Source organism: Equus quagga, chromosome 14 (assembly GCF_021613505.1).
Source record: "Equus quagga isolate Etosha38 chromosome 14, UCLA_HA_Equagga_1.0, whole genome shotgun sequence".
NCBI lineage: Eukaryota > Metazoa > Chordata > Mammalia > Perissodactyla > Equidae > Equus > Equus quagga.
In genome coordinates, this window is record NC_060280.1 from 91282279 (window position 1) to 91301691 (window position 19413).

At 57.3% G+C, this 19413-nt stretch overlaps 2 protein-coding genes across 12 annotated transcripts in view; one reads left to right on the forward strand and one right to left on the reverse strand.

Annotated features, from left to right (window-relative positions):
- Positions 1-278: 278 nt before the first annotated feature.
- On the forward strand, positions 279-8088 carry PRAM1 (PML-RARA regulated adaptor molecule 1). Its single transcript, XM_046638309.1, has 11 exons — positions 279-326; positions 453-641; positions 2756-4223; positions 4308-4374; positions 4449-4525; positions 6993-7050; positions 7166-7274; positions 7397-7559; positions 7642-7675; positions 7755-7789; positions 7918-8088. Exons 1-11 carry the CDS (start codon positions 279-281, stop codon positions 7953-7955), a joined length of 2286 nt encoding a protein of 761 aa, XP_046494265.1. The 3' UTR covers positions 7956-8088.
- Positions 8089-9060: 972 nt separating this feature from the next.
- The window catches only part of HNRNPM (heterogeneous nuclear ribonucleoprotein M), a 37121-nt gene continuing 26768 nt past the window's right edge, over positions 9061-19413 (reverse strand). For 4 of the 11 annotated variants that reach the window (XM_046684967.1, XM_046684964.1, XM_046684963.1 and 1 more), the window contains 5 exons: positions 17739-17837; positions 14621-14674; positions 11874-12676; positions 11167-11218; positions 9061-9483 (listed from right to left, as the gene is read on the reverse strand). In XM_046684967.1, the coding sequence (XP_046540923.1) occupies positions 9320-9483; positions 11167-11218; positions 11874-12676; positions 14621-14674; positions 17739-17837 (1172 nt within the window). In that variant the 3' untranslated portion in view covers positions 9061-9319. The remainder of the gene's footprint in view (positions 9484-11166; positions 11219-11873; positions 12677-14620; positions 14675-17738; positions 17838-19413) is intronic. The other 7 variants (XM_046684971.1, XM_046684968.1, XM_046684966.1 and 4 more) reach the window with 3 other exon arrangements.

Genomic DNA, 19413 nt, shown 5'->3' on the forward strand with positions numbered 1-19413 from the left:
GCCACCAAATCTGCCATCCCAGTTGGGCCCTCTGTCCAGCCAGTCGTCCACGGTCCCTGTGACATAAAAGGGAAGTCCTGCTTAGAGCTGGGGAATCAGACCACGGGGAAGTGTCTCAATGAGGAAGGCGGATGAGGCAATGAGAGCCTGCAGAAGGGCCTCACCCATCACACTCACCTGACCCCTGGGTCTCTGGGCCCAGAGCTGACCGGGCCCCTTCCCCACTGAGCGCCCCTCCCGGAGGCCCCAGCTGGAGGGGACCTTGGTCTGGGCCTGGCATGGCGTCCTCCCTGGGGTCCGGAGGTCAGCACACGGCAGAGCATGTTGTGGGAGGGAGGGAAACAGCGGAGTCAAGAAACTAGTGACCGGGTTGACAAAGTGTTGAGGTCGGATGCACGAAGGAGACCGTAGCAGGCAGGACGGGGACTCAAGAACGACCCCACAGGATCTAGGGACAGGCCGGGGCTGTCTCCGCCTACTTTCCTTCCTCCTCTGCCCTCCCCACCCTGCCATCAGCCCCCACCCAGTGGGGCCCGTGGAGCAAAAGCCACAGTCACTTCCTGAAGGCAGCGGCCCCGGCTCAGGTCCCACTGGCCCCGTGGCCCACTCGCCTCGTGGCCCGCCACCTGCCTGCAGCCATGGTGAGTGAGTCCCCAAGCTCCGGGAGAGCCCCCAACTGACCGGAGGCAAAGGGTGCCTGGGTGGAAATGGGAGTGGAGCAGTGAGGAGGGCAGGAAAGCCATCTGGGAACGGAGAGTGACCATCACAAAGGCCCAGAGGTGGGAAGCATCCAAGACGCACCCCTGAGACAGCTTGGGCTCCAAGGGGCTGTGGCCCAGGCAAGGCTGCGACCATAAGGGGGCACAGATGACACTTCCTGGACTACTCCCCTCCCTCCATGTCAGCGTGAACAGCAAGCGGGTAACAGGCAGCCAGGGTGAGTGCAGGGGCTTCCTGTGAATGAGAAAGTGGGTCATGCGCCCGCTGTCCCCCCACCCCGGCTGTCACCCAAGGTCACCTGCTGATCCTGATTCTGTGGCCCTGTGGGTCACCCTGGGGCCCTTTCCCCGACCACCCCCTGTAGAGGACCTTTCACAGAGGCATTTCAGGCCCCAGAAAGGAATCGCCACCCTCCTCGTTCTCCAGATGAAGACAGCGAGGCAGTGACGGGGGCACAGTCCACGCGGTTCTGCCTCTCCCCTCCCCCAATCTCCTTGACCCCAGTGAAGCAAGACTTGGGGAGCCTGCAGCGAGACCACCTCTGGGGTACCTTGTCGGGTGGAGCAGGCCTGGCCCACTTGTGCCTCTGCCTGTGTCTGGGGCAGGCTGGATGTGACACAGATGGTGCATAGGCCTGCCTGTGCCCTCCATGGGGGCCTGCCTGCCAGCCTCGTGGGCACCCCTGTCGGCCCAGGTGTCTGGGACCGTTAAGAGAGCCCCTGCGCCCACCTCTGCCTCCACGTCTCTCTCTCAGTGTCTCTGCATCCGTCCACGTGAGTCCATGATGGACAGACTGGACGTGGCTGAGTCCACGCCTGCCTCTGTGCCCTGCGTACATTCTTTATTTCAGCAGATATTGACTGAGCCCCAACTGGGTGCCAGGCACTGAGAGGACAGCAGTGAAAAAGCCGCAGCACTGCCCTCACATTTCAAGAACAATAGGAGTGAAATAAATAGTATGACACAAGGTGGCAGGTGCTGAGAGAAAAACCGTGCAGGCTGGGGAGGATGGAGCGTACTGGCAAGGGGGCATTGACTGTTTTCAATTAGGTAAGAAGGCCTAATAAGGAGAGGCTGGAGCAGAGAAGTGGAGGAGCAGGAAGAAGAGAACCACGCGGTGGGGGACTGTCCCAGGCAAGGGGCAGGAGGGGGGAGAAGGAGGGGGATGGAGAAGAGGAGTCGGAGGATGAGTTGGTGACCAGGTAGGGGCTGCTGGCTGGCTGGTTCAGGGCCTGCTGAGAAAGGAAGGCAGGCTGCCGGATTTCAAGCAGAGGGGCACAGACCGACTCGCTTCCCCTGGCTGCTGTAGGGGGACCGACCAGGCATGGGGGGGCGGGAGAACAGGGAGGAGCCTGTTACAATAATCCAGGCAACAGGGGAAGGTGCTTCTGGCAAGTTCCTCCAGTGGGTGACAGTGGTGCAGGCGATGAGAAGTGGTTGGATTCCGGATGTATTTTGAAATTAGAACAGAAAGAACTGGGGACATGGCGGTGCAAGAACGAGGGGATCTCGAGGATGCTGGGAAGGAAGGCGCCACCAACTGAGGGGGGTGCTGGGGAGCAGCAGGCTGGTGGGGGGCAGAAGCTCAGTCCTGATGTGGGGCAACTCAGGTCCTGATGGGGGTGAGGTCGGGTCCTAGTGGGGGGAGGTCGGGTCCTGATTCAGGGGGAGGTCGGTTCTTGATTGCAGGGGAGGTCGGGTCCTGATAGGGGGAGGTTGGGTCTTGATTGAGGGGGAGGTCAGGTCCTGATAGAGGGAGGTCGGGTCCTGATGGGGGCAGGTCAGGTTCTGGTGCGGGGAGGTCGGGTCCTAGAGGGTAGGTGCGCATTTGGAGCCCAAGTGGAGAGGTCAGGAGGTATGGTTTAGGAGCTTGGGAAATGTGGGAGTCCCCGACCGACAGAGAAGAGAGCCAAGGGCAGAGGATGGGAAAAGGAGCTAGCAGAATGGGAGCCCAGGGAAGGGGGTGTGTCCCCAAGGCGGTCTCTCCACAACCCGTGTGTTTGAGTCCCTGCTTGACTGGCTCCATGTCCCCTAGGGGAGCCATCAGGACTTCCGGAGCCTTCAAGCAAAGTTCCAGGCCTCTCAGCCTGGGACCAGCGAACAACCCCAAAAACCCCCAAAGCCCGAGGTCAACAAACTCCTCAAGAAGTTTCCGCTGCCTGAACTAAACGAGCACCCCAAGAAGCCACAGCCCGAGTTCAGTGCAGTGCCCAGGACACCCCGGCAGCCTGAGTTCACTGGTCTCCCCAAGAAACCCCCACAGCCTGAGTTCGCTGATCTCCCCAAGAAGCCCCTGCAGCCTGATTTCGCTGGTCTCCCCAAGAAGCCCCCGCAGCCTGAGTTCACTGATCTCCCCAGAAAGCCTCTGCAGCCTGATTTTGCTGATCTCCCCAAGAAGCCCCTGCAGCCTGAGTTCGCTGATCTCTCCAGAAAGCCCCCACAGCCTGAGTTCACTGATCTGCCCAAGAAGCCCTCCAAACCTGAGTCCAGTGAACTCTCCAAAAAGTTCCCACAGCTCGAGGCCACTCTGTTCCCCAGGAAGGCCCCACAGCCGGCAGCCGGTGAGGCCCCTCAGAAGGCCTTGCAGCTGGAGCCCAGCGCTCTTGCCCAGAAGCCTCCACAGCCTGAGCTCAGCAACCCTGCCAGGCCTCCCTCAGAACCCAAATTCAGTGCGTTCCCCAGGAAGGTACGGCAGCCTGAGCCCAATGAGGCCACCCCGAAGCCCTCGCAGCCCGAGTTCAATGCAAACCTCAGAAAGCCCCCACAGCTGCAGGTCGGCGGCCTCCCTAAGAAGTCCCTGCTGCAGGCTGAGTTCAGCGAGGTCCCTCAGGCGCCCCCCTGGAAGCCTGAGTCCAGTGAGCCCCACCCCCACTCCTCGCAGCCCGACCTCAGTGCCCTTCCCAAGAAGCCCCCGCAGCCTCAGCTGAGTGACCTCCCCAAGAAGCCCCCGCAGCCTGAGTTTGGTGACCTCTCCAGGACGTCCTCGGAGCCCGAGGTCAGTGCGCTTCCCAAGAGGCCGCGGCAGTCGGATTTCAAACCGCTCTCTAAGAAGCGCCCCCAGCCCGAGCACGGCGGCCTCCCCAGGACGTCCTCGGAGCCCGAGTTCAGCCTGCTCCCCAGGAATTTTCTGCAGGTCGAGTGCCGGGGACCGCCCCGCAAGTTCTCGCAGCCCGAGACCAGCGCTTTGCTCAAGAAGCGCCCGCAGCCTGAGTTCTTCGGGGATCTCCCTAGGAAGCCCCTGCTCCCTGGCTCCGTGTCCGAGAGCTCACTGCCCACTGCTGTGGCGGGTGGCAGACCCAGGTTCCCGCTCAGCCCGGGGTTCGGAGCCAGGCAGCAGAGACCAGGGGCGCTCACTACCAGTGGAGGGTCAAGGCTGAGCCTCAAACCCCGGCGGAGGCCTCTGCCCTCGGTCAGCAGCCTGGGACCCCCTCCGGCCAAGCCCCCGCTGCCCCCAGGCCCCAGGGATGTCCAGAGCTTTCAGAGGCCCTCGGCAGCGGCCACAGGTGGGTCAGGCGGCACGGGCAGCAAGGAGGGGACAGAGGTGCCATGGCCGTGCTGGCCTCCCTTCCACTCCCGTCTCTCCACAGCTCCACGGAGGAGCCCCTCTTCTGCCGGAACCCTTTTCCAGGCCCGCCAGCCTGCAGACCTCCTGCAGTGAGTGTGCGGGGCGAGGGGCACGGGCGCAGGGGGTGCGGCTGAAGGGGGCCCTCACTCAGGTATCCCCGCAGGGCCCCGGACGAGATCTACGAGGTGTACGACGACGTGGAGTCCGCAGACGACTCCAGCCCCAGCCACAAGGACAGAGGTTTGTTGGTGGTGGGGCTGGGCCCTCAGCCAGACCAGCCTGCCCAGGCACCTGGCAACGTCCGTCACACAAGGGCATTTTCTGCCCTGCTGCGGGTGTGAGGCCAAGTGACAGTCCCCCTTCCTGGCAGTGCCAGGGGAGAAAGCAGAGGGGAGACGGGCTTTTCAGAAAGGTCACACCAGCTCCTGGTGGGTGGAACAGTGTGCGGAAGGGCAGCCCAGGAGCCAGTGAGTGTGGTGTGGCCCAGGTGGTGGCAGAAGGCATGGAGAGCAGTGGGACAATCAGCTCAAAAGCAGCAGGAGGACCTGGCGCTGTTTCCAGGGGCGAGAGGGACGGAGCAAGCGCCTGACATGGCTGAGGCCCAAGTCTCAAGCCCGCAGCCTGGGTGCAGAGTGGAGCCATCCCTGGGTAGGGGACAAAGTGTCAGGTTCCACCTTAGACCTGCTGTTTGAGATGCTTGAGGGATGTCCAGGCAGGACAGGGGCCTGAACTCTGCAGCAGATCCTCCGGGTCTGCGGGCCCAGGCAGCTCATTTGCTCTCAGTGCTCTGAGTTCCAAGGGCCCTGTGCTCCCTTCTTCCAAGTCTCTGCTCCTGGAGAGCAGGATGGAGGCGCAGGAGGCCTACGCCTGCCCCCTAGCTCCAGGGCTAATGCCTTCAACCAGCAATGCGTGAACAGAAAAAATGGCTTCCAAGGCAATGTCCCACCCATTTTATAGATGTGGAAGCTTGAGGATCCCAGAAGTGATTTGCCCCAGCTCACAGAGCTAGTACGCAGTGCCCTGGGGGCTGGAGCCCAGGCCCTCTGCCCCCAGGCTGCTTCCCTGCCCTGTCTTTGGGAAGAGCTTCCGGCAGAGGAACCTCACACCAGGGCTGCCTGGGGGATCTCCGGCTGAGGCCTCTGCGGCCGGCCGAGGCTCCCTCCTGGCCCCATCTGCTTCTCCCGGGCTTTCCCTGGGGTGCTGCTTGCAACACGTCTCTGTTGCCACAGAGCTTCCTGGCAGGGCCCCTCCTGCTTCTGCTCCAGTGAGGCTCTGTGGCCAGAGTCTGGGGGCCACTCTTGGGGCTGGGACGTGGGGAGGGAGTGCCTCTGGCCACACCACCTCCAGCAGCCTTGCAGCTGCTTCCCCTCTCCTTCTTTAACCCCAAACCCACCAGGCACATCCCTACCTCTGTTCACTGTCCCTGCCACTGGACCGCCTTCTCCCCATTCCGTGCCGCTCGCTTCCCTGGATCTCGCCCTCCTTGAGGCCCCGTGTGGGGCTCACAGGTGTGCAGACTGTCCCGAAGTCTGCTCTGCCCTTTTCCAGTCTCCTCCATTGGAAGGACTCTCGCCTCCTGGCAGCAGTGGCAGTTCTACTCCAGAGGCTCCGTGCACAGCCGGGCGCTCCTCTGGAGGGGCCAGGCCCAGCTCTTCCCCAGGATCTGAGGATGGCCTACTCAGGCTCACAGCCAGGAAGCTCGGGCCACGGTGCGCCCGGTCTGTGCTCTCTGCTGCTGTGGACAACTTTGTAGGGGCCCTGGGGCACCTGAGTCAAGACCGCTCCCAGCTGGGTGACCATCTCTGGCCTGGGCAGCCTCTGGGAGGGAGGAGCAGCTGCAGAGTGCTCTGGGTGGGACCGTGCACGGCACCCATCCAAACATCAGGCCTGGAGGCAAGCTCAGTGTCTGAAGGGGTGCGAGTGTACCCACAAACACCCAGCACTGGGCACTTGATGGGAGGGACTGCTGGCCTCCAATGTCCAGGGTGACGCTTTGAGTCATTCAAAGAGGACGGCAGAAAGCTGGGGTGCCCGGTTCTGGATCCTTCACTCACCTGGTGTTCGTGAGGCTCTCGCTGTAAGCCAAGCCCTTGGCCAGCAGGGCTCACACCTGGCAAGCTGGTCATTCGCTAGGAATCAGCCCTCACAGTCCAGATCTCAGCATCAGCCAGGCCAGTCTGAGCCCCACCCCCACCCACCCCCCACCCTGTCAGCCCCTTCTCAGAGGCGGACTTTGTTTTGCCTCTAGGAAATGCTTCCCTTTGCCTTATTTTTGACCCAAACCTCATTACAATTCCCAGAACCCAATCTGCTCTAGGGGGTAGACACGAAATGGCCTCAAGAGCCTAAAGTAAATCCTGCCTCTATCCCTTAACAGCTGGCTGGCTTTAGACGGGTTATTTACCTCTCTGGGCATTTCGTCATCAGCCAGTTGAGAATGGCAGTATGGCCCACTGTCACCAATAAGGTTGTGTGAGGGGTGAAATGAGTGCTGTACCTGGCGTGCAGCAGGAGTGCAGAAAATGCAAGGCAATCTCCTAGAACTCACGCCGAGGAGGAGAGGGATGTGGAGAGGGTGGGCAGCAGGGGTCAGGGGACGGATGTCCTCTGAACTGACGTCCAGGGAAGGCTCACTTAAGATCAAGCTGCCAGGCTGAGAGGCTGAGCCAACGGGCCCTGCCCTAACTTGGCGTTCTGACTGCCCCAGATGAAGTGCCATCTACCCAGCAGTCCCCCAGGAGGCCACCCCAAGACCCAGAGCTCAGGTACCACAGGGCAAAGGGCACGGGACAGGGTGGGGCTGAGCTGTGGGAGGACAGTGGAAGGGGACTCCTGAGGCCCACACCTTGCTCAGCAGCACCCAATTCCTTTGGGGGTCAGGAAGGAGAAGGGCCCCCAGGAAGAGCAGATGCCAGCCATGGACCCGAAGGTCCTGAAGCAGATCCGGAAGGCGGAGAAGGCTGAGCGGGAGTTCCGGAAGAAGTTCAAGGTGTGGATGCCAGGCTAAGCCAGGGTCAGCCCCAGTTGACCAAGGCCCCCAATTCCACCCTCGGAAGGAAGCCAGGGGTCCTGGGTGGCAGCACAGGCGAAAGCTCTCTCTTCTCCCTCCAGTTTGAAGGGGAGATTGTGATTCAGACGAGGATGATGATCGACCCCAATGCCAAGACCCGTCGTGGGGGCGGCAAGCACCTGGGGATCCGGCGTGGGGAGATCCTGGAGGTGATCGAGTTCACCAACAAGGACGAGATGCTATGCCGGGACACCAAGGGCAAGTGTGAGTGAGGCATACCCGGCAGCCCTGGGGAGAGGGGGCCACCACAGGGCCAAGCACTCACCCGTGCCTCCTCTCTTCGCAGATGGCTACGTGCCCAGGACAGCTCTACTGCCCCTGTGAGTGCAGCCGGGACTAGGGGGGCACGGGCTGGGGGAGGGGCCGGGGGCCTCGCTGACCCACTGTGTTCTCCACCAGGGAAACGGAAGTATATGACGACGTGGACTTCTGGGGTATGTAGATGCTCTGGGGCGCTGGAAGGGACCACAGTGCCTCGGGAGGGGGTATGCCCCACCCCCAGGGGCTGTTCCCTGTTTGCTTATGTGGGGAGGTGTCACTGGAAGTCACCCTTCCTCGGCAGACCCTCTGGAAAGCCAACCACTCCCCCGGGGACGATAAGGCCTGCAGGTGTGGGGACCTGGGACAACCCACCAGCTCAGCCACCTGCTAAACCCAGGAGCCCTGGATCCCAGCCTGGCGGCCACAGAACTCCCAGACTCCAGCTGACCACATAAAGCCCCTGTTTAAAGCAGTCCCTGCTTCCTGTCTTTCTTTTCCCTCCTGGTTGGCACAGAGCAGAGCCATGATCAAACACTTGGGGGGGGGGGGTCATCGACTCTCTCCTCCAGGGTCTCACCCCTCAGAGAGAAAGGGCAGGAAGAGAAAAGTGGGGCAGGGAGAAAGTGGCCGGGGAGGGGGCGCCTTGCTAGACCTCAAGGTGGGATTGCCTGAGATGGGGCTCCTCGCCATGTGCCAGCCAGAGTGGAGGGGAGGCAGGTAGGAGCCGCCCCCAGCCCACATCCCAAGCAGCAGCCGCAGGTCCTCACACGCTGCCCACCTGTGCATGAGGTCACGTCTTGGGAGGGGAGCAGGGAGCGTGACCCAGTTCTGACAGAGCCCAGGAATCCAGTTCAGCCTGAATCTCTGACACAACCACATCTGTTCAGACCCTTGCACCTGCTTGGTTTATTTTAGCAAAAAAAAGCCACTATGGACTGAATGTGCACCCCCACCCCCACCCCAATTCCTACACTGAAAACCTAACACCCAGCGTGACGGTACTGGGGTCTCTGCCCTCATGGATGGGATTCGTGCCCTCGTCAAAGAGGCCCTAGAAAGGCCCATGTCCCTTCTGCCACGCGAGTTTACAGCTGGAAGGTGCCATCTGTGCACCAGGGCCCTCACCAGACGCTGAACCTGCCGGCGCCCTCACCTTGGACTTCCCAGCCTCCCGAGCTGAGAAACCCATGTTTGTTATAGCAGCCCGACAAAGCCAAACTGGAACAGAGCCTGGCGCAGCATCTGTGCCCACAGGCCCACCGCACCAGGGCAGACGGGCGGCTCTCCCAGCCAGGTGCTCCATTACCGGCTCTGGCGGATTCAACTTTCACAGTTTTCCTAAAGTAGGCGGGGCCAACGGCCTCCAACTCCCGGGGCCACAGCTCCAGGGGAGAAAGGAGACTCAGTGGCTCTGCCCCCCAACACACATGCAAAAGCAAGCAGCTTTCAGGAACTGGTATTTATTATCAAAGTCATATTTGATGTCAACAAGATGCCACAACTACAAAAAAAATTGCGCACATTGCAATCTCAATGCAAACAGTCAAATGGAACCCCAGTCATTAAAAAAGTAATTCAAATTACCCCAAAAAGCAACTGAATTTTTTAAACATCTTTATACATCCAGCCAACAAATTAAAATGGTTAACAAGAAAAAATACAAATTCAGAGGTCTGGTATCGATGTTTAAAAAAGGCAACTGCTTAAGCGTTTCTATCGATTCGAACATCAATCTCTCGGCCACTCAGCTTCATCCCATTCATCATCCGGCAGGCTCTCTCAGCCACCTCTGGCGACTCAAACTTAACCACACCGCACCCCTTGGACTTCCCGTTCTCCATCTTGATGTCGGCATACAGCACGTGGCCTGGCACAGGAGGGAAGAAGAGACCACACTCATCAGGCAAACCCGGAGCACAGCCTCAGCCTGGGCTCCACTCAGTCCAGATCACCTGGTGGATTTCGGGTGACAGAGGCCAAGGGAGTGTGGCCCTGGCGCCTGAACGCTCAGAACGCAGGTGGGAACCCAGTGACCGCGGCCCCCAGCCACACCGCCATTCCTCTGCCAGCAGGACAGCGGTCTGACTGCCCCGTGATAAGCATTTCTGGCGGCTTCAGGTGCCGCCCTGACACTCGAGTCTAAACTAGCGGCTGTGGGAGGCCAACTTCATCGCCAAGTTCCAGAGGCCTCCTCTTTAATACCCTGCACCACCACGTTTACAAGGCCATCGCCCATACAGGGGACACTTGTGCAAAGTCCACTGGTGTGTAATAGTGAGTGGGCTGCACACTCACTCAGGCGTGGGTTGAGCATCCAGGTATGTGTCAAGCGTCATGGAAACAAACGCACAGGGGAAGAGTGTAGAAATGCAGGGCTCTGCTCCTGGGAGAGCCAAGGACACAACAGTGTGGCCAGTGCTAGGGGTCCCCAATTCTAGAGCCATTAACTTGGCCTGAGGGCAGGTCAACAGCCGGGAGGCTTCCCATGGGGAGTTTTGAGTTAGCTTAAGTGGAAGTTCACTAGAAGGAGGCCTCCTGCTGGTAACAGCTGGCCACAGAGCACTTCTGGGGCACAGCACTGGCAAGCTCATGGTGGGGCGGGGGCATGGTGCGATGAAAAGAGGAAGGGACCAAGCCTTAAAGGGCTCATGAGTTTGGACTTTCTTTCGCCAGTGAGGAACAGCTCCAGGCCCTGAGGCACGGGGAGTGGCGGGATCCCATCTCACTTTTCAGAACGTCTAGCTCCAATGTGGCAAGTAAGGAGGGGAAGGAGGGCAGAAGGGGGCCCCAGGCAGGCTGTGGCTCAAGAGCTGCCCCAGGAGCAGCAGCAGGAAGGGGGAAATCGGCGCCACCAGTGAAGGAGGAAATGAGAGAACGCTGGGGAGGCCTTGATCCAGCGAGCCGCCCAGACAGGCCTCTGGCTCAGGGCTGGGGTTCCCACTTGACAAGGTTAAAGGAGGCGGGGGCGGCGCTCACCCAGAGACAGCTCAACTTCCTTTCGGCCACAAAGTGAACCTTCCAGAATGGTTGCCTCGTGTGCCAGGAAACCACAGCCAGAGACCCTGAGCCTCATCCACACAGAGGCTGCTCTGCACCCAGAGCCTGTGCCCTCACCTGTGGGACCAGCTGGGCAAGGACTCTGAGGCATGAACCCACAGTGCTGTGGTGGAAAGAGACCTTGTCTCAGACGTATTTATTTTAGTGTCACTGAGAAGCCATGTGACCTTGGGAACGTGACTTTGCGTGACTCGTGTAAAATGGGGACAGCACGACCTCCTTTCAAAAGCGGGAAAAGGAGAAACAAAGATAGTTAAGGATGAAATGAGAACACAGCGGAAAAGTGTCTGACACACAGTGGGCAACTCAACAAGCCGCCTGAATGTGTGCACAGGCAGAAAAATGGCATGTCTCATCAGGCCTCTAGTCGTGGCCGGTGGCTGTGCAAACTGGGATGGAAGCATCGTGGCACCACAAAGGCGTCACCCACAAGCTCCGCTTTCTGAAGCCACAACACACGGAAGCCCCCAGAGAGCCCTGGGCAAACACTTACCACACTCGTTGAATTTGTCCTTGAGCATTTTCCATGTAAAGTCAAACGGGAGCTGTGGGAGACAAGGAGAGATGGATGAGCGACCCCAGCAGGCCCCACGCAGGAGCAGCATGGCGGTCTCTGAGGACTCCTCAGCGGAGACCGGCTGACCTCACACTGAGCCCACCAGCGAGAGGGAAGTGAGTCTCTCTGGATGAGCTTCTAAACTAGCAGGCCAAGGGCACTCCCTTGGGGCTTTATCTGCCCGTGCGAGTGTCACAGGAGAGCACAACGTAGCTGCCTGTGGGGAGCGGCCCAGAGAACCAGCCAACAGCAGCTGAAGGTGGTCAATTTGCTAAAGATAATTCAGACACAGCCGTTTTTCCTCTGAACTGTGAAGCCAAGGCTTAGCAGCTCTTTAAGCCAAAGGCTCGAGAAACTGGAGTTCTTCAGCTCGCTGCCCGTTCCACCTAGTAGTCAGACAAGCCCAGGCTTTCACAAACCCACTATTCTTGCTGTACAAGTGTCTTAAGCTCTCACATCCCCTTCGCACCCTACCAACATCAAACTTTGGGGACAGTGATAAGGTGGCCTCGCCTGCTACTCAGCTCCCCTTCTGAGGGCATCGCCTCTGACTTCAACCTGCCGCCATCCAGTACTGCTGACTCCCTGCCTCCCTCCTCCCTTTCTGTGTAAAACCACTGAGAAGTTCCTCAAGAGCCACTTACATTCCTCACAAATATCTGGCAAGCCTTCCTGGCCACCCCAGGAGCATGGCCTCCCGCTCCACCAAAGGAGCCTGCGAAGCTTCCTCCAAAGTTGCCACGCTCCATCTCGATGGCGCGGTCAAAGCTGGCACCGCCGCCGCCACCCATGGCCAGGCCCATGCGCTCAATGCCAGCGCCCAGGGCCGGGCCCATGGCAGGACCCATGCGCTCCAGGCTGTTGGCGCCCATGCGCTCCAGGCCCATGCGCTCGAGACTGTTGGCGCCCATACGCTCCAGGCCCATGCGCTCCAGGTTGTTGGCGCCCATGCGCTCCAGGCCGGTGGCCATGCGATCCATCACAGGGCCCATGCGCTCCAGGCCAGCCCCCATGCCTGCGGGCACCATGCGCTCCATGCTCAGGCCCATGCGCTCGATGGCAGGGCCCATCCGCTCCACACCGGAGCCCATGCGCTCAATGGTCTGGCCCACACGGTCGATGGGGGCGGCCATGCGCTCGAGGCCAAAGCCCATGCCGGCACCCATGCGCTCCACGCCAGAGCCGATGCGCTCCATGGTCTGGCCCATGCGCTCGATGCTGGAGGCCATGTGGTCGAGGCCCAGTGGGCCCATGCGCTCGATGCCAGAGCCCATGCGCTCGACTGAGCCCATGCGGTCCATGACCAGGCCCATGCGCTCGATCTCGGAGCCCACACGATCCATGCCGTGGCCCAGGCCTGCGCCCATGCGCTCCATGCCGGCACCCCCAATGCGGTCAATGCCAGGGCCCATCCTCTCGATTCCAGGGACACTGCCTCCACCTCCACCTGAAACAGACACACAGCACAGGCAGAAGTCAGGGACTTGTGCATGTGAGAGCACACCATGCCAGGAGGGTGACGTGGGTGCAGAGGCCTGGGCACTTCACAAACTCAACCACGACTCAACAATTAAGCCCCACAGTAACTTATCACGAGCTAGCCCTCAAATGCTGACAGCTGTTAGCGCTGGGCAATGAGCCTACTATTCTTCCTATTCTGGGCCACGGCTCAAATCTCCGTAACAGAAAGAGAAAAGCCTGCCCTGGAGGACAGCGTTCTCCATGCTCCTTCAGAAGTGTTAGGACTTGTGACAAGCTTTGTGAGCCACGGCTGTCAATTCCTGAGATCTCTGTGGTTTCCCCACCACCAGACATTGAGAAATGCTCTCAAGCGGGCAGGCTTGGAAACCCCACACTCAGAGGGTCACACGGTGTAACAGATTACACGGATTATATGGTGACAACTCAAAAGCACGCAGCACCTTTATCCTCTCCCAGCTGTCCCTCTACGATGCCCTGCTGGTGGCCAGTCTGGCTGCATTTCCTTAGCACCTCCAGAGCACACAGAAGCTACACTTCGGCCATGTAATCAAGAAGAGAGAAAACAAACACCAAAACCAATACAGATCCTCTGTGTGCAAAGGGACACAGCCACCTCCAGAGAACCTCACTTGTCGGGAAAGCACCCACTGACTTGTGCATCACTCTGCTGGCTTCAGAGGAAAAGAAGTGGATGGCACTGCACAGTGCCTTCTGGAAGAGGCGGAGGGTCAGTCTCTCACTACCACGGTCCAGCAAGACATGTGCTGGCAGGTCAGCAGTAGTGCACAGTGACCCCATGATGCTGGCAACTCAGGACAAGGAGGGTCTGCCTCCACCACCAAGGTCACCCCCCACAACTTTCCCACATGCAGAGCCCAAGGGTCCCTCTCACTCAAGCCTCACCACTGCCACCACACTGCCACCTGCCTCTGAAACTGGGCACTGGAGCCTGCAGCCAACCCACGACTGATCAAGCAGCCCAGTCCAAGATGCAGACTCGAGAAGAGGAAACCCAGCAGTTCTCTAACTGACCGAGGTCGTGACCTCCCACGAGTCCCTCCACTTCTCCATGTCTGTTTCCTTAGCTGAGTAACAGCACACACAATTTTAATATTTGCCAGCAACTACAAAAAAGGTGAGACCTAGAGAGGGTAGGGGGCATGCCCAAGAGCATGAGAAATGAAGCTGGCTCCCCAGATGCCGCCAGCAGCAGAGAACTAGGAAGAAGCAGTGCCCACGTGGAGTGCTGGCATCAGCCCCCACAGAAATAACCAGCACGTGGAGTCACCAAGGAAATGCCCAGACACTCAGAGCCGTGGAAAAAAACCAGGCTGAAAAAAGTACATTGAGTTCTAAGTACCCATTATAAAAATATCTATTAATGGAAAGATACATTCCAAAGTGTTCACAGTATTCATCACTGGGCAGTGAGATTTCAGATAATGACTTCCTTCATAATTTTCTGAATTTTTCTGAGTACATGTGTATATATTTTAGCAAGCATGCTACGTATTAGGTGGTATACTTTTATAGTCAAGTGAAAATATTTACTGCCAGAATTTACAATTTTATAGTATTGAAAACAAAAGTACCCAAACTGCATGGCCATTATAATAATGACAGTGGCTAACACTTACACAGACCTACGCAGGTACCTTTCCTATACATTTACTCATTTACTCTTCACAACAACCCCGTGAGGTAGGTACTATCATATCCCCATTTTACAGTAAGAAAACCAGAGAGGTTCGGTAACTTGCCCAACGTCACACAGCTGGGTAGAGGCAGAGCTGGCTCCCACCCCAGGCAGTCTACTGTAGAGCCCATGCTTTCCCCCACTATACTCTACTGTCCCCCACAGTAACAACCTATTCTAAACATCAAAACATCAAAACTAAGCGTGTCCTACCTCCTCCCTGCTTTGCAATGATCTCTCCTCTCTTCAGTGCATTACTTAGGATTTCTAAGGAAATCAGGAAGAAAAAAAAATTAGCCAAATTTCTCTATGTAATAGAAATTTGTTTATTACAGATTCCAGAGTAGGACTACTACTAATTTCAAAATAAAACATAGAGGAAAGGGGGAGGGGTTGAGAAACGGACAGACAGACAGGATCATTTTCCTGGAAACTTTAAGAAGCCGGATGACTGGTGGCGCTGCTGGGATCCCCTGGAGCTGCAGAGTCCAAGGCCCGGGGGAGGGCCCTCCGGGAGAGCGCTCAGCAGAGCTGGGAGCCAGTGTGCACCCAGGAACTGAGCTTGGAGAGTCAGAGCAAGAACGGGGCCAGTCGCACAGTTTTCTACAGCTGGTCCAGACCCTCAGTACTCACAGCCCGACGCCCACACCCACCCAGATCCACTCCACACCTCACGGCTATCCTTCAGCAAACGACAGCTGTAGCTACACTCACAGCAGAAGCCCTGCAAACCAGGAGCAACCACACGCAGCGCTGGAAATACGCCCGAATTAACGAGCCCCGCATGGCAAGACTTCAGCCAGCGGAGCCCACCAGCCCCGCCTGGAAGGGCCGCTGTGATGGAGACTAGGTGCCAGACAATGCCTCGGCAAAGTAAAAACCCCAATACACACACCAACAGAAAACGCTGCTGCTGGCCTGCCAATGGGCCATCCAAATCTCCTTCAAGTTCGTCTCATGCTATCGTTAGTGCTGGCTTCGAAAGCTCCTTCTCAGTGTTTCACTCTGTAGAAGCAAGTTCCACGCACCCCTTCTCTGGTCCTGAAGTGTGCTCAGCAACATGGACAACAGTTCCAGAGCACACCTCGTACTGCGACCATGACCACGAGGAGGTTACCCCTACCCCACAGCCATGTCTGGTATGACAACTCCCTGCCAAAGGAAGGAGGTGGGAATGGACGCCAAGAAGGCACAGCCCTCCCAGGCAAGCACAGGGCTCATCCTTCCGGCACGCCCGCGGCCCTGCTCCACATGCCCAGCCGAGGTGCACTTTCCTCCAACCACTCCCTGCCACAGCCTGCACAGCCATCCGCCACTGGTTTGAAAGAAAAGCCGAACTCTTCCCACGGGCACTCACAGGCCTCCCTGCTGCGGCTTGACCTCAATCTGTTCTTCGTGCCCCAGGGAGACCCTCTCCAGCTGCTGTATACCCTCTACCTACGCTGAACCCTCGCAGGCCCCCAGCCCCTCCAGCACAAGGCGCGTCCCCTGCTCGGATCCAGTGGTCTTGGCGCACAACGCTTCTAGCAGCCATGGAGAGCAGGGCTTTTCCCAGTCTTCACACAGAGAAAATGATCACCTTCGTGTGGTGCTCACATGGCTGCCAGGGGCCCGGGAATCCACAGCTCCCTCACCAGGCCGCTCCTGCATACGGACCTCTGCTGCCGCCCTGAGCCACCCTCAGCATCGGCTCCTCCGCTGCACCAGGCCCTTCAAAGTCAAGGACCACAGTATCCATCTAAATCCCTGCAAACATCCACTGCCTTGTCTGGAGAGAGGGACACTGAGTAAGGAGGCACCACACAAAGCAGCACCAAAACGCTCCAAGTGTCAAGTAAACAACACAGCAGAAAGATCAAGAAGTGAATCCGAAAACCCAATCCCGGCAACTACTCTGAAACCGACAAATATTTTAGTTGGTACAAAGACCTTTTTACTAACTGGGGTCTGATCACAAGGAGCAGCAGGGAATTCTAGAACAAAGCCCTCTGTTCTTGCCCATGGTCACTCTGGGAGGCCTCAGGATAAACAGGCGACACAGTCTCCAGCACAGAGAAAGTGCCAGAGCAGCAGGAGATAGCAAGGCCTCAGATGCTGCGTCTATCCAGGTTGGGACGAGCTTCCTGTTGCCACATGCAGCCACCTCACCAAATCTACCTCTCATGCCACTGCAAGAGCGGGGACCAGGCTGACGGCCTCATCACAGAGGTGAGGCGCACCACAGAGTGGCAAAGGATGAAAGCTCAGAGCAGGAGAAAGTAACTATGGGAGCACGGCCACGTGCCATCTTGCTCTCACCACTGGTATCCACAAACCGGTATTTGAAGCCAAATGACAAATTTTAAAGTATTTAAAAAAGACTCTACCATTGCAAGACACAGAAACAAAGCCAGTCAAGAAAACAAGAAGCTTTTAACTGACCTAGTCACAGATTATGAATCCACTCCAAATTCTAGAGCTTTGAAGAACCTAGAATAAAGCTACAGTCCAATCAAGCAAGTACAGGAAAAAGGTAACTCTTCACTACCAGCCAAGTGAGATGCAAGAGAACCATTCGGCTTCCTCACTGTGGTCAGGGAACAAGTGTAACCAGTCTCCACCAAACAGAATCGACTCCGAGGGACACAGTTTCTAGTAATTCCTGATCTTCATAAATGACACAAAGACGACGGGAGTCCCAGAGATGATCTGCAGAGTTAAGAATCCTGTCTCATTCACGAGCTGAAGGATGAGTCTCTTAGGGCCTTCATAAATTCTAACACAGCTCAACTCAAACAAGCTACATATCAAAAGCTTAAAATCCTCACATCCAGCCCATAAAGAGGTGTCCCATAAAGAGAGGCTGAGCTCTCTTTGCATTTCCCTGTACTCAGACAGGCCCAACACTCAAGGCCTTCGACGTCAGGGGGCTTTTCTAGCCCACCGAGGCGTCCCTCAAAGGCATCAGTGAGCACCATCCTGGGTAACTGAGCACCACGGAGCCCAGGACCGCGGAGACTCGCGCCCCACCTAGCAGGGCCTTGACAACCTGAACCACGACTACAGAGCCACAGTATCACAGCGACACAGCAGCGTCAACTCCCACAGCCAGCAAGCACTTTACACCAATGCGAAAAAGGAAGCCACCTGAAAAGATGCAAAGAAAAGTGGTGCTACTGACACCAAGAAAAAATTCAAGGACCGAAAGATTTTCTCTAGGTCTTGGAAACACACAATTTTTTAAAAGCCTAAGGAAAAACAGCAGACTTTGCCTAAGAAAGAACATGAGACATCAGGGTGAGCCTGCACCTGGGCGTGGGCCCTGCCCGTGGGGCCTGCGGGGCCTTCTTACCCATTCCTCTGCCAAGGGGCTCTCCAAAGCTTCGAGACATTCTCATCTCCTTTCTGGCAAAGTCTCTCTCAAATCCTCCACCCATGCCACGCTCCATCTCTGTGGAAAAAAATATTACCCTAGGCCTTTCTGGGCATACCATCATGTTTTAGACATTAAAAACAAAAACCCAGAGACACAACAGCCACCACCACGTCAGCATGTTTAGTTTTTCTATAAGAAACCATCATTCATCTGTAATCCTCAAATAAAAAAAAAAAGGTCACCTCAAGTGAAATCCCTGGAAACAACCTACCTTTAGTTCATTAAGAATAAGAAGGACGGATTTACAACGCACGTCACAGCCACACAACGGGCACCCACGAGGGCGGGCTGCAGGAGAGCCAGCTGCTGTGGGGGCAGCAGGGACCACCTCTGGGCACTTCCCACAAGTCCTGCCCTGCCAACGGCTTGCGTGAGCTACTATTCCATGGAACCCTCACAACCAGCCCGCATACCTGTATCACCTGCTACCACCACTGCCCCTTTACAAAGAACCTGAGGCTCACATGACTGAGGAGCTTGACCAAGGCCACATGCCTGGTAAGGGGTGAGGCTAATATTTTAATATTTAAAATGATATTTTAATTAAAAATTTTTATATCCATTCTATCAAGACACGACCTCTCTGGCCGATTGACTGGGCCTGAGAATGTGACTGATTTCTAGCCAGTTTCCTCTTGCAGCACCTGTGACCCTAACAGATGCATTACAGCCATCAACTAAACATTAAATTCCATCGGAAACATCTTTATCATTTTTTCCCAGTAAGTGAAGCCTTCCTCGGACCCGGCACCCAAGGGCCCTGGAGCTGACTCCACACCAATCTCAGACCACAGCTCTAGCGTCAGGAAGGCCCTGTGCTCTACACAGGGCAGGGAGCAGGAGCACCTGGACATCCGTATCTGAGAACACCTAAGAACACGGCGTGACAACAGAGCCCCCACCGCGGCTCTGCAGCACAGCCAGCACGCGGACCCTTTCCTCACCAGGCTCAGGACCCTAACTGCTGCGTCCCACCCACCAGCTCACCAGGACTTCACCCACACCACTCAGCACGGCCCCCACGCCATTTCCATCCACTTCTAAATCCATCACTCTGCTCCTCAGAGCAGCAGCCCAATCGCCTTCCTTAATGGCTCCTCTGTTCTGAGGAAGCACTTGATCAAGCCAGACTTCACCTCTCACCTTTGATTAAAAAACCCAGGCACACCCGAGCCACCGGCAAGATGCAAGCACAGTGCAACACAGACTTTTGTCCCTTCATCCGTAATTAACAGTGAGGACCTCCCCACATCTTTCTACCACTGTCCAGAACAGGGCACCCCACAAAGAAAGGCACTTTAGTCCCCAGGAATACCTTCCTTTCCAGTCTGACAGCGAATGTCTCTCCTAGCAAGGCCCTTGATTGCTCCACACTCTCTTCACATTATATGTTACTACAGACCAGCAACGCAGCATGTGAGCCCAATCCTTACTCACTCCCCATCTCAGGGAAGCCCGTGCGTATAAAGGAAGCAGCAATCCCATGGGTGGGAGCAGAGAGCACCAACTGCGGAGGACCTCCGACAGATGGCAGGTTGCACAGGGCGCACTCTACAGCCCCGCTTGGGAGGGCTGAGGCCCGTCCCGGAGG